Genomic DNA, 14,574 nt, shown 5'->3' on the forward strand with positions numbered 1-14,574 from the left:
AGTGATGTTGCCAGTCATTCTTCCTGGCAGATCACTGCTCTGCTGTCTGCTGGGAGAATGTTCTGGAGACTTATAATATGCAGTAGTTTCCATTATAATGAAATCAAATTATGTGCAGATAGGTTTAGACTTTAAAGTATGTTGAGGTGCATCAGTGGTTCAGTTGGTTAAGCTTCTGCCCTTGGCTTAGGCCATGATCCCGGGGTCCTGGGATCGAATCCTGTGTCAGGCTCTCTGCTCAGCAGGGAGTCTGCTTGTCCCTCTGCCCACACTCCCCAGTCCCCGCCCCCAACTCATTCCCTCTCTCTCAAAATAAATAAAATGTTAAGAAAAATAAGTTAAAATATGTCAACCTTGGGACACGTACACGTGGGTGGCTCAGCAGTTTAGAGCCTGCCTTCAGCCTAGGACGTGATCCTGGAGTCCTGGGATCCAGTCCCACATCAGTCTCCCTACATGGAGCCTGCTTCTCCCTCTGCTTGTGTCTCTGCCTCTCTCTGCCTCCCTTCTTCCCTCCCTCCCTCCCTCCCTCTCTCTCTCTCTCTGTCTCTCTGTCTCATGAATAAATAAATAATATTTAAAAAAATATATGTCAACCTTTGTAAGAGAAAGAATTGCTTTTTTAGTGGGTAATTTTTAAATTTGTACTGCAGTTCCTAGATTTATGTGAAGTGTGTCTCCTCAGATACCCAGGTGGAGGGGGTATGTGAGCACAGCAAAGCCCGTGGTACCCAGAGAGAAAGTCCCTGTTCTTACTTCTTCTGGCAGCCGGATCAGAGCTGGCCAGCTTCAGGGAAGAGTTACATAAGATGTATGCTGGTAGGGGACTACTGTACTGCCCCTTCTTTCACATTTATGCCAATCAATTCAGCCTAAGATTAATAAATGTAAATTTCAGAGAGTGGGGATAAGCTCAGAGAAGATTATGTTCCGAATTTCTTAGTTGGTTTAACAGAAAATACCATTCCATTGTAGAAATTAGCTAGCACCTCTCTTCAGCATTGATTTTTTTTTTTTCTGACTTTATTATGGCTAGAGAGGAGTGTCCAAGAAAGTTCAGGAGCAGAATTCTCTCTAGAGATACAGCCTTGTTGAGAAGGCCTGGGGAGGGATTCCTGACACTGCCCTGCCCCCGTTAGCCAGCACCTTAGTATTTGGCATCTGCTTCTGCTGCACATGACCCCTCACGCTCCCCCAGAGACCCCCCCTCACCCCCACCCCCACCCTGGCACAGGCCTGTGACACCCTTCTACTTGGCTTCCTGCCCTGAGAAGAGCTGCTCTTCCTACTTCTCTTCCCTTTTCCTGTGCAGGAATCCGCCCCTCCAATGATGCAGTCTCCGGTGAAAGAGATGCCTTCCAAAGCCTTTCACCAGTACAGCAACAACATCTCCACTCTTGATGTGCACTGCCTCCCGCAGCTTCAGGAGGAAGTGTCTCCCCCGGCATCACCCCCCATCACATTCCCTCCGGCGTTTGAAGCAGCCAAAGTAGAGGCAAAGCCAGATGAGCTCAAGGTAACAGTCAAGTTAAAGCCTCGGCTCAGAACTGTCCACGGCGGGTTTGAAGATTGTAGGCCGATCAATAAAAAGTGGAGAGGGATGAAGTGGAAAAAGTGGAGCATTCACATCGTAATCCCCAAGGGGAGTTTCAAACCCCCGTGTGAGGATGAAATAGATGAGTTTCTGAAGAAGTTGGGCACTTCCCTTAAACCTGACCCTGTGCCTAAAGACTACCGGAAGTGTTGTTTTTGTCACGAGGAAGGTGATGGATTGACAGACGGGCCAGCGAGACTGCTCAACCTTGACTTAGACCTGTGGGTCCACTTGAATTGTGCGCTGTGGTCCACGGAGGTCTATGAGACCCAGGCTGGGGCCCTGATAAACGTGGAGCTGGCGCTAAGGAGGGGTCTGCAGATGAAATGTGTCTTCTGCCATAAAATGGGTGCCACCAGCGGATGTCACCGATTTCGGTGTACCAACATCTATCACTTTACTTGCGCCATTAAAGCACAATGCATGTTTTTTAAGGATAAAACTATGCTTTGTCCCATGCACAAACCAAAGGGGATTCATGAGCAGGAATTAAGTTACTTTGCAGTCTTCAGGCGGGTCTATGTTCAACGTGATGAGGTGCGACAAATCGCCAGCATCGTGCAGCGTGGGGAGCGTGACCACACCTTCCGTGTTGGAAGCCTCATCTTCCATACGATTGGTCAGCTGCTGCCACAGCAGATGCAAGCGTTCCATTCCCCTAAAGCACTCTTTCCTGTTGGTTATGAAGCCAGCCGCTTGTACTGGAGCACCCGCTACGCCAACAGGCGCTGCCGTTACCTGTGCTCCATTGAGGAGAAAGATGGGCGCCCAGTGTTCGTGATCAGAATTGTAGAGCAAGGCCATGAAGATCTTGTCTTAAGTGATTCCTCTCCTAAAGGTAAGATCCACATGTGTGTGCGCTACACAGCACGTTATCAAATGTTTTACATCCGTATTTCCTTGTTTTCTCTTGTTTGTTTCATAATGTATGAAGACAGATACAGATTTTTCATTTACAGACACAACTCATAGCTTCTCTGTGTTACTATACCTGCTCTTTGCCTGTCATCTTCTCAGCACCTGCTAGACTTCCTCTAAATCAGAGTATGTGTTTGTCCATACATCAAACAGTGATTTGTAGATGAACATTGCCTGCTGTTTGCATTGGGTACCCTCCTAATGTCAGAAGGCAGGGACCATATGTAAAGCAGATTCTGTACATTGTCTTTTATGAGGAATTCCAGGTATTAAACAGATTTGGAGCTAGAAATTGGACATTTAATTCTGATGATAAGCTGTCATTTTATTGATGCAGAAAGTACAGGGGAATTGCTTTTTTTAAAAGTCTGGCAGTTTTAAAAAAAAAAAATGTGTGAAAATGCCCTGAAGATAATTCTAATGAAATATCAATTTAATATTTTAATTTAAATCCAAGAGGAGAGAAACTTACTTTTAGGTACTGCTAATTGAACTAAATCAGTCAAAAATGTAAAGTTATATGCCTAGTATGAAAATGAATTAAGTTCTTGTGTGAATTTGTTACATTAAGCTTTCTTTTCCACTTTCACTGTTTAATTTCCTTAACGTAACACATTCTTCTCCTCAAAATAAACTGCCATTTGATAAGTAGGTAATACCGGGCTTGTTAGATCCCCACCTCCAAGGCTTTCCTTGGAAACTGGTAAGTCTCCAAGTGGTTGGTCAGTTTTTATTTTGCTCTTGTTTTATCCTGCATCCTGTTTTCCCCTCTGTTTAGCAGAGGGCAGGTTTGTTCTAAATTGTTTTGTTTTTGTTTGTTTCGGCCGTATGTAGGCGTTTGGGATAAAATTTTGGAGCCCGTGGCATGTGTGAGGAAACAGTCTGAAATGCTCCAGCTTTTTCCGGCCTATCTAAAGGGAGAAGATCTGTTTGGGCTAACAGTGTCTGCAGTGGCACGGATCGCGGAGTCAGTGAGTGCCTCAGCGAGCTGTGGCGTCGGGATTGCCTTTCTGATTGCATTTGGTGGTTCCCAGTGTGACTGTTTTAATATGGGCTGTGACAGTCAGGATGCTGAGGAGGCGCTCTGCCCGTGCATTGGCTCCTGGCGCTCTTCGTGTCTCTCAAGGCACCTCTGATTCACCACAGTAAATGATAACATTCCCTTAGTGAGTGGCTCACAAGTTCCAGCTTCTCTTCAAGGGTGAAGACAAGGCAGACAGAAAGACAGAAACACTGTTTGGCCTTCAAGCAGTGCTGGATGGGTGGGGGGATGCTGGTGTACCTGCTCCCTGACACCCACTTTCCTGCGCGCGCGCCCCCCCCCCCCCCCCCGCCCCCGTGCTGGGGACGGTCACCACAGAGCAGTTGGATTGCAGGAGGAGTACCAGGCCTTACCTGTATTTTAAGATTATAAGCAAGTTCACCAATTTGGGGAAATTGTATGATTTTAAGGCATTATTTTGAACAAGAAAAAATCATCGATAGTTGGTGGGTTTTGTTTTATTTACTTATTTATTTGGAGAAGCAGAGGACACCTCAAAAGCCACAGTTATATGTCTACTTGCTTCTTTTGGTAGAGTCCTGCCTAAATGATCTTTTAAGTCTATAGTGAAGTATGTCCACAAGAAGTATATTCTAGGAAAGGCCCTTAACATGAAGTTACTGTACAAGTAAATCTCAATTACCACCTACACTCTTGGGACATTGAATGTGATAACTTCATCTTAGTCAGATTGAAGAAGTGAGAAATCAAGACAGTAAACCATATTCAATGATTTTTAACTATATTTAATTTTTAAATTCCAAATAAAGATATAAAAATTGAAAGCACTAAGTTGTAAGTCCGTACACACTGGATTGGAATAATCAGATCTTAAGGTCACACAGCAATGTATGTTGGTTGGCCTGTGGTGGTTCTGTGGGTTAATATTTTTCTTCAAGGAGCATTTGTCAGCGTTTACGGAGTTTCACTTTGAAAGTGAAATCTCTGTATTAATATTGAAATAAATCTGAGTGCAGGCCAATTATGTTAACATAAGTTAAAAGACCATTTTGTGCCAAGGGAATACATTGGCTAGTTATTTCCACAAAGGTTCCAGATAGGCCATCCTTTGGTCAGCGTTAGGGTCGTCCACAGTCCTCATCACATGAACTAACCTTCTGTCTGTTTCACTCCTTTGCAGCTCCCTGGGGTTGAGGCCTGTGAGAACTACACCTTTCGGTATGGCCGCAACCCTCTCATGGAACTCCCTCTTGCCGTTAACCCCACAGGCTGTGCCCGTTCTGAACCTAAAATGAGTGCCCATGTCAAGAGGTTTGTGTTAAGGTATTTTGTTTTAACTTCACATAGTACAGCCCAGGGTTTCTAGGCGTATTAGTGGTTTTTGTGCTTGATTTGTCTGCTGCTTACAAACCCTGCTGTCTCTGGCTGTGTCCGTGCCGACCACATTAGAGAACTCGCCGTGTGGCTCTGCTAGGCGGCTTTCCATGTATGTTCCTGTCAGTAAGAATTTGAATCATCTTGGCTTTGGGCATTATTCGGAGATATCTTCAGTTTTCCTTTTATTTTTTCCTGTTGACATGCCATTGTGTGCAGGCCTCACACCCTGAACAGCACCAGCACATCCAAGTCCTTTCAGAGCACAGTCACGGGGGAGCTGAACGCACCATACAGTAAGCAGTTTGTCCACTCCAAGTCCTCGCAGTACCGGAAGATGAAGACCGAGTGGAAATCCAATGTCTATCTGGCCCGGTCTCGTATCCAGGTGAGGAAATAGTCTGTCTTTGGGAAGAGGAGCAACAGGATGGGGTCTAGCCATCAGAAAGTACTGACATCCGGTAGGTGAAGAAGGATTTTATTCAGCTGCAGGATTAGAATCGCATCTTAAAAATCCTGTCATCTCTTGCTAGTTTGCAAACACTGGTTAGTGACCGAATATGGCTCTTTGAGCATGGATGCTTTTCTTCCTCAAATGGGACTACCTCCAGAATCTGCATCTTTGCCTCTTGATGAGGGCTCATGGGAAGCAGGTACCACTGTATTTGGCACACACTGGATTTGTGGAGAGTTCACTAGAGCTGTTTCAAATACTTCTGAAAAATACAAATGAAAATAGTTTCAAAAGATATTCCAATGTGAGGAGTTCTTTTGGAAGGAAGCCTTTTTTCATGAAAGCACTGTATTTTCTGGTGTGTAGATTGTAGAATACCTTAGAGAAAGAGCCATCTGTAGGCTAAGCATTTACTTTACATCTGTGATCCAGACTTGCTGAGCTGCAGACCTAAGGAACCCTAGGCCTATTCAGCATCTCCGCTTGGATGTCCCAGGATGGAAGTATAAAGCTCGCTTTGCCAAACCTCTCGGTCCCTAAGCCCAGTCATCCTGCCAGTGGTCCCCATCCACAAACTGTGTACCTTGGCCTCAGGATGCCCAGATCTAGAGCATCCTCGAGTTCTGTTGCCTTTCCCCCTCAGAAGAGCTCTCAAGTCCACTGTTGGGCTCTGCCTCCCTGTTTTCTCTGCCATGGCACCTCTGCACTCCATCCACCTAGCCCCACTCACACCCAGTGTGATCCCTTACAATGAAAGTCTGATCTACATTCCGTCGCCTCTGCTCAAGGGGATTCTCGTTCCTTTGTAGGGAAGTTTTCCTTCTTGGGAAGATTGTAGGATCATCTTCTTGTTTGTGATGTTTGGATATTTTACAAAAAATGTGCCTTAGGTTCAATCATTTTCTCTCTTCCTCACTCCCCAACTCCTCCCCCCCCCCCTTTTCGTCCTTCTGTCCATCCTTTTTTGATGATCTTTTCCAGCCTGGAGCATTGTGACCTTTGGTCTCAGGAATGTTTCTGTATTAATTCTTCTGCAGGTTCCTATCTGTTTCTTTCTGTTTGAACCTATAGATAAATATCAGACCTGTGAGATCTCACAGGGTGGACCCCACACCAGCAGTGGGGTCCTGGGACCTGCCTTCTGGCCTGGCCCCCACAGTGGGGCCCCCAGATGACTAGTGGGAGGACAGGAAGGAACTTCTGTCTCCACAGCCCTCCTTTTCCCCTCTATGTCTGCTTCTCTTGTCCTTGTTTTGTGATTTCTACATCTGCTAATCTTTCTTTTGTGCTTAAAAAAAAATCAACTAAGAGCTCTTTGTGCTCTTGATCTTCTTGTCTGATGCTACATTTTTAAATTACAAATACAATATCTTTCTTTTCTTTTCTGCTGTTGCATCAAGAATGGAACCTCTTCAGTTCCTGGGGAATCCAGTGGTCTGCTCTGGTGTGTCTTTCTTCTGGGCTACGTCTGTTACTTTTCCATTTTAAATGTTCCCAAATGGCTCGTTCACTCTTTTACCATTCCTGTTTCTTGACATCGGTTTTATTCCCTTACTATCATTTCAGTGATTTCTTTTTTTTTTTTTTTTTTTTAAGATTTTATTTATTTATTCATGAGAGATAGCAGCAGAGACACAGGCAGAGGGAGGGAGAAGCAGGCTCCCTGCAGGAAGTCTGATGTGGGACTCGATCCCAGGACTCTGGGATCACGCCCTGAGGGCAGACGCTCAACCGCTGAGCCACTCAGGCATACCCATTTCAGTGATTTCTTAACCCATGAGCTCAGTGGGGTCCCTGTGACTGTCCTGATGGTGCACACACATCTGTGTACAGATGTATCAGCGAAGTCATTCCCATACACTTTTCTGCAGCATCCTTTTCTTGCAAATCCTCAGTGAATCCTCTAGGACAACTGAGGTGGCTCTGTTTGATTCTCCCTAAAGGCTCTGTGATGTTCCCTGATGTTGATGAACTGTAATTAATTAAACTGTTCCACAACTGGTGAACATTTGTTTTGTTTCATTTCCCCCAAAATAGCATCAGTATCTTGTACAAATATCCCCGTGTATTGTGACAGACTCACTCCTTTGGAGAATATTCCTACATGTGAAATTACTGTGTAAAAGTATGTACTTTTCATCTTAGCAGACCTTGTTAGTTTTCTGAAAAGGCTACAGTTGCACATTTCTTCCTGCATTTAGGAGACTCTCTCTCTCCTTTTCCTATTTGTAGTGCTATTGCCCTTTTATGTTTCTGCCAGACTGATACTGCTTCCATCTCTGCAGTTTCTAACTGCTGATGAATGAACGACTTTTCATATGTGCCATTTGGATTTGCTCTTCTATGAATCACCTATTCATCCTTTGTCCATATTCTAAATCATAAGAACTTGTGCTAATAGATGTGCTCCCCTACCAAACACCCTTTGGTTATTAAGCTACTTATAAAAGTTTTAATTTTTATATAGTTAAATATACATAATTTTCTATGGCTTCTAGTCTTGGTTAAGACAGTAGATTTTAGGGACGCCTGGGTGGCTCAGTGGTTGAGTGTCTGCCTTTGGCTCAGGGCGTGGTCCTGGAGTCCAAGGATCAAGTCCCACATCGGTTCCCTGCATGGTGCCTGCTTCTCCTTCTGCCTGTATCTCTGCCTCTCTCTCTCTGTCTCATGAATAAATAAATAAAATCTTTAAAAAAAAAAAAAAAAACAGTAGATGTTATTGTATATGTAGTTTCTTGGATTTCTGTATTTCAGAAATTTTAAATGTTGAAGACTATTTTCTTCCAGTGAATAACTAGTTGAAGCACCATTTAGTTAATAACTCTCCCATATTACACTGAATTAGGACACCATATAGTAGTATGGTGATACTACTATACAACTATTACACATTAGATTTTCACATATGCGTGGATTTACTTGGATTCTCTATTCTCCTTCATTGATCTTCTTGTCTATTCTTATACCAAACTATATTGATCTCTAGACATACTCCTTTTTTTGTGTTCTGATTCTTTCACCTCAGTTATGTCTGGAATTGAACAGATAAGTTGCATAAAACTTTTTTCCCCCAGAAGATAATTTAGTTGACACCAGAGTCTCTAAGATCAGCCCTTGGTACTATGTGCCCCACGGCGGTACTTGACAGGGGCTGTTCCCCAGGGGACTCCCCAGTTAGCACACACTCTTCCCTGCTTGGTTACTGTGGTGGTCTTCTAGGCAGTTTGAGTTGAGAAGGCAAACGCACCCACACCTTGACAAGAAAATATCAAATATTCATGGAAATCAACCATATTTTTTTTTCAGTATGTTATTTTTCCAGAATCTGCAAGGCTAAAAACTTTTAAAGGTACACACAGTGTGTGATTTATTAGACCACTAGCATATACAGTACGAGCTGCCAAATGAGAGACCTGCTGCAGTGTTTTTAGCCAGTGCAGTGTTTTCTCTGTGGCCTTAAAACTTTAGGGGAGAAGGTTGCCTTCCTGAAGAACTTCCATTTCTTTCCAACTTTCCTGGTAATTAGAGCAGAGTAACTTAACCTGCTTCTCCTTTTGCCCTGGCTTCCAGGAACCTAGCCTAATCTGAAACATGACTGTAGTATTAATAATCCCTTATGGTTTGCCCTATTTCTGATATATTAAGTTATTGTCCTGTTACATCCTTTTAGAAATAGTAATGGGTTAAAGTAAATACCAGAAGCTATTAGCTGTTTAGTTGGTGGGGTCTCAGCATGAATTACATGGAAGATAGGATAATCCAGCGGAATGTGGCAGCCAGTCAGTGGCGCACTGCTTTGTAAATATGCCTTCAGAATTTAGAAAAGCAAGATAGTAATGGCATTACTTTTAAGTGGCAAGATTGTTTCAGATATTTTTTTTTTCCTTTAAGATTTTATTTATTCATTCATAGAGACACAGGCAGAGGGAGGAGCAGGCTCCATGCAGAGAGCCCGACACAGGACTCGATCCAGGGTCTCCAGGATCACGCCCTGGGCTGCAGGCGGCGCTAAACCGCTGCACCACCAGGGCTGCCCTCAGATATTATATTTAATTAAAAAACCAGTTCAGGTGAAATCTTCACTGTAGCTTTTGCTGTGGCCTTTGTATAAAGGGGAATCAGGTTTGTTGTCAAAGAAATTGAAGTGATTTTTGAGGAACATATACACACACTACCCCCACCCCTACCCCGTGCCATTTTTAATTTATTTCTTCTGCAGGGGCTGGGTCTATATGCTGCTAGAGACATCGAAAAGCACACCATGGTCATTGAGTACATCGGGACTATCATTCGAAACGAAGTTGCAAACAGAAAAGAGAAGCTGTATGAGTCTCAGGTAAGTGCCAGTCCCCCTCAGTCCCCATGTCATCTAAGAGCTGCATATGGGGGCCAGATCAGACTGTCTACGAGATTCAGTTTTGAACAAAAGCGACATCCAGATATTCTTGTGTTTTCCTTTTTTTTTCCATCAGCCTCACCCTATCTAGTCAGTGTTACTATTTGCATAGATACAGCTGTAGATTAGTGAGCCTTACGAGCAACCTTCCAATGTGCTGCTCTCTGTTCACACTGCGTGACCGCGGTTGTGTGACATGCACAGTGACCACAATTGGGCTGTTTCCATTCACTTCCAGCTAAGTGTTCCTGCTCTGAACATGCACGTGGAGGAATTTCTGACTTTTCTCTTTCAGAATCGTGGCGTGTACATGTTCCGCATGGATAATGACCATGTGATTGATGCAACACTCACCGGAGGGCCTGCCAGGTGAGACGGAGGGAATCTGGTCAAGGAAGTTGTGCCCAGTGGGTCCATGCACTAATGACAGCCTCCAGGATTGAAAATTCAGAGCAGATGAGCTTTGAAAAGAATTTTCATTTAAAATTGTGTATTCTTGTTCTACGAACGGGCAGGTAGAAATGTAACTAGGAAAGAGTTTTCCGTATGAACTGAAGGTTTTTAAAACTTCTTCCAGCTGTTTCATAATAAATTGTTTTCTGAAACGGTGGCTTACAGATATATCAACCATTCGTGTGCACCTAACTGTGTGGCTGAAGTGGTGACTTTTGAGAGAGGACACAAAATTATCATCAGCTCCAACCGGAGGATCCAGAAAGGAGAAGAGGTAAGAGTCTTGGGATCACATCTGCTCTCTCATATCCCTGCTTGTAGGTCGCTGCTTGCCAGGTAATCTTGCCCAGGCATTCTCTGGGTCTTTACTGCTAGAAAACTCTCTGTGTGTGAGTCCAAGGTTGCCATGCCCTCACGGCATCCTGGACATCAAGTGGCCCGTCCTCCTCATGGCAGACTTGCAAGATTCAGTACCGGCTTCCTGGTTCCCTCGTTCTGTGCTCTGTGAGCCCCACGTCCCCGCCTCACCCACGTGGCAGTGTTTTCCCGTGTCTTAGGGCTCCTGCTTTACCCCGGGGTCACAGTTTGGCAGTATCCCTCTCCTTAGAGTCTGCTTGTCATCCAGTGGATATCTGGGGAATGTCACGGGATTGTGGCCTCTGTGATGTCTGGGAACATTATGACTCATGTGAGACTACTGTGAGGCTGGGGGCGGCCAATCTGGGGGCAGCATGTGGGTCCAGATCACCTGTATTCACACTTAGGATCAATACAAGCTGACAGATTTTTCTCAACAGATTTTCAAACAGTTTGGCTCTTTTACTATTTTTTTTCTCCTTGAAAATGCTGGAAGCTGAACTTGATAATTTTGTTTCTTTGGTCTCATGGCTGCCTTTCACCTGTTAAGGTTATTACCTGTCTAGACCACATACTTGTGTTTCCCAAATCTATCTCCCACGAATGCAATTCACACACATTTTGAGATGCTCTGGGTGCCACTGAGCAGTGTGGGTCTCTGTGTAGGACCCTCCCAAGGGGCAGAGGTGGGGATGGGGCTGAGTGTCTTTATGCTGTTGGGAACCCTCCCCCCAGCCCACTTCGGAACACAGCTACGTGATGATTTCTTGTATTTTTGTGGTCATCTTTTTGGAATTCCCTTTTTTAAATCAAGAATTTACCCAAGGCCCATGGCACGTTTTGGAATATCTCAAGTAAATCAGAGAACCTATGTGGCACCAGCATGGTGCCAGCCACCAGGAGGGGCCTTGGGCAGGTGGGGACCTCTGAGCTCCTGGTCCTCCTTCCCCTTCCTGCCCATGTCCTCTTGAGTAGATCTCTTAACTTCTGCAAGCTTCTGCTTCATTTCTATGAAGTGGCGAGAATCTCCTTGAAGAACTCTGCAAGTAATAGAGAGAAGCTACCCGGTACATGGCAGTGTCTTCCCTTCCAGTGTAAAAAGTCTTTGCAGACAGGGCCTGCATAGGACATGTGGTCAGAAGGACCCTGGAGAGCGGCAGTCCTCGCCGTGGGCCAGGGGCTTAGGCTCCGGGTCGGGCCAGCTGGGCGGGCTCACCCTGCATAGACCTCTTGGAAGTGAGAGATGTCATTTGGCAGGGCAACTGGCCCCACCCCGGATGTACTGCCCCCAGCCGCAGGCTGGAGGTAGGGGCAGCCCCTCCCCAGGGCACACGGTACCCCAGGGGGCAAAGGCACCCGGCCTCCGGCCTCCCCTCCCTTGGGGACTCCAGGGGTCTGGGATCCAGGGTCAGGGTTGGGCCAGCCAGCGGCTGGCATTGAGGCTGAGGCACAGAGGCAGCGCCATCCCTCCGGGCCTCTCAGTCTGTGTCTTTGCCGCGGCAGCTCTGCTACGATTACAAGTTCGACTTTGAGGATGACCAGCACAAGATCCCGTGTCACTGCGGAGCTGTGAACTGCCGGAAGTGGATGAACTGAATGCATTCCTTGTGGCGCAGCGGGCGGCTTGTCCCTGGGAAGAAGCGATTCTACACACCATTTGAATTTTGCAGACGGAAAGAGATTTTTGTTTCCTGTTTTATGACTTTCTGAAAACTAGCTCCTGGGAGTCTGGGTCGCCCCAGCACTTCGGGCCGGAGGGCGGCCGGGACACCGGAGCAGCCCAGCACTTTTGTTTTCTTCTTCTTTCTTTCCTCCTTCTTTCTGTGGGTGGGTTTTGTTTTGTGTTGTGTTTTTGCGTCTCACTGAGGAGACACGTCGGGGCGAGGAGCCGCTGGCTGCCCGGCCCCGGAGCGGGGTCTTCCTATGAATGTACAGACAGATCACCAGCGAAAGGGAGATGGGACGTCCGAAGTGCTGGCCACGGCCTTATCTGAACAAGGGGCAGGCCCTCTGACTTAAAAGATTTTTTAAAATAAAGTAGACACCACTGAACAAGGAATGTACTGAAATGACTTCCTTAGGGATAGAGCTAAGGGGTAATAACTTGCACTAAAATACATTTAAATACTTGATTCCATGAGTCAGTTTATTGTAGTTTTTGATTTCTGTAAAATAAGAGAAACTTTTTGTATTTATTATTGAATAAGTGAATGAAGCTATTTTTAAATAAAAGTTAGAAGAAAGCCAAGCTGCTGCTGTTACCTGCAGAACTAACAGACCCTGTTACTTTGTACAAATATGTAAATATTTTGAGAAAAAAATACAGTATAAAAAATAGTATTGACCAAATGCTACCAGGCTCCGCAGCAGCTCGGGTGCTTATAAAATGTTCATAGGGATGTCACAATATAATTTTGTGTTATTAAATATGCCATTATAATTATGTAATAACCAAAATTTCAACCTAGAGCATTTGGGGTTTTTTGCAAACTACGGTCTATTAGTACTTAATTGTTTTATACACCTTCTGATAGAACCGAGTGTAGGCTAAGACTACGACTTTTATAGCTGTTTTGGTAACTTAAACTAACTTTTTCATATTATATTGTTGCATCCCTACTTCTTCAGTCAGGTTTTTTTTGTGCTTACAATTTGTGATAACTGTGAATAACTGCTTAAAAATACACCCAAATGGAGGCTGAACTTTTCTTCAGCGGACGTAGTTTTGATTAGAACTTTGTTTCAAGCCACAGAGAATCATGTAAACATACCAGATCGTGTAGCAGGACTCCAACCTAATTCTAGCCTTCTATTTAACACAAAAATCTGAAAAGGAAAAAAAAAAAAAAAGAGCGATGTGGTCACGCTTGCAGCTGCAGGACCCCGACAATAGGGTTTTGGAAGATGTAATTTTAAAATGTGTTTGTATGAACTGTTTGTTTACATTTCTTTAATAAAAAAAACACACACACACACACACACTGTTTTGTGTTTGCTTGTAGAAACTTAATCAGCATTTTGAACCAGGTTAGCTTTTTATTTTGTACTTAAAATTCTGGTACTGACACTTCACAGGCTAAGTATAAATGAAGTTTTTGTGTGCACAATTCAAGTGGGCTGTAAACTGTTGGTATATCAGTGACGCAGTTCTGAACTTGTAATGTATATGGCATGATGTATTTTTATCTTACAGAATAAATCAATTGTATATATTTTTCTCTTGATAAATAGCTGTATGAAATTTGTTTCTTGAATATTTTTCTTCTCTTGTACAATATTCTGACATCCTACCAGTATTTGTCCTACCGGGTTTTTGTTTTCTGTTCTGTATAATAGTATCTAATGTTGGCAAAAATTGAATTTTTTGAAGTATACAGAGTGTTATGGGTTTTGGAATTTGTGGACACAGATTTAGAAGATCACCATTTACAAATAAAATATTTTACATCTATAAGAGTGCCTGAGTGTGTGTCTGCCCGGCCGGCGATGTGCCAAGCTGGGTTCTCTTCCTTCCCAGGTGACTGGTTTGCAGCTCGTTCCAGATGGAAAACACACTGTGTTCCCTGAAGCGGAATCAAGACGGGAACTTTGGTGTCTCCCTTGGGGTGTTTGCCAAGGCCGAATTAAAAAATATCCATGGTGCCTGTTGCCTTGTTTCAAGTCTATTTTTGTTTGTTCCATTTAGTCTTTTGGGATTTTTTTTTTTTTTTGAGGCAGCTTTTAAATTTATTCTGTGATAGAGACTGGATTCCTAATGGTACTGAGTGTATTTAGCATGGAAGGGGATTGCAAGGAGTTAAAATAGCTCAGAGTCCCTAAAACCAGTTTTTAGCTTGTGCTTCAAGAACACCCCAAAATAAGCTTTTATACTGTGTGGTTTGTAGAAATTCTCAAAGCCCTTCTCTGACAAAAAGGTTTTTAAAATCCCCGGAAGTGGCTCCCATTTATGAAACAGCAGTCCTGGTGGGGCTGGAGGTTCGGAGGCTGGAGGCTGGAGGCTTCGGGGCTGCTGCTCCTGCAGCCTC

At 44.3% G+C, this 14,574-nt stretch overlaps 1 protein-coding gene across 19 annotated transcripts in view; it reads left to right on the forward strand.

Annotated features, from left to right (window-relative positions):
• Positions 1-14,003, forward strand: part of KMT2C (lysine methyltransferase 2C) — a 283,002-nt gene extending 268,999 nt beyond the window's left edge. For 18 of the 19 annotated variants that reach the window (XM_077849571.1, XM_077849576.1, XM_077849582.1 and 15 more), the window contains 8 exons: positions 1,313-2,432; positions 3,347-3,483; positions 4,696-4,838; positions 5,109-5,277; positions 9,563-9,679; positions 10,035-10,108; positions 10,358-10,466; positions 12,053-14,003. In XM_077849571.1, coding sequence (XP_077705697.1) covers positions 1,313-2,432; positions 3,347-3,483; positions 4,696-4,838; positions 5,109-5,277; positions 9,563-9,679; positions 10,035-10,108; positions 10,358-10,466; positions 12,053-12,145 — 1,962 coding nt within the window. In that variant the 3' untranslated portion in view covers positions 12,146-14,003. The remainder of the gene's footprint in view (positions 1-1,312; positions 2,433-3,346; positions 3,484-4,695; positions 4,839-5,108; positions 5,278-9,562; positions 9,680-10,034; positions 10,109-10,357; positions 10,467-12,052) is intronic. The other variant, XM_077849577.1, reaches the window with a different exon arrangement.
• Positions 14,004-14,574: the final 571 nt, after the last annotated feature.

This window comes from Canis aureus, chromosome 15 (genome assembly GCF_053574225.1).
Source record: "Canis aureus isolate CA01 chromosome 15, VMU_Caureus_v.1.0, whole genome shotgun sequence".
Taxonomy (NCBI): Eukaryota; Metazoa; Chordata; class Mammalia; order Carnivora; family Canidae; genus Canis; species Canis aureus.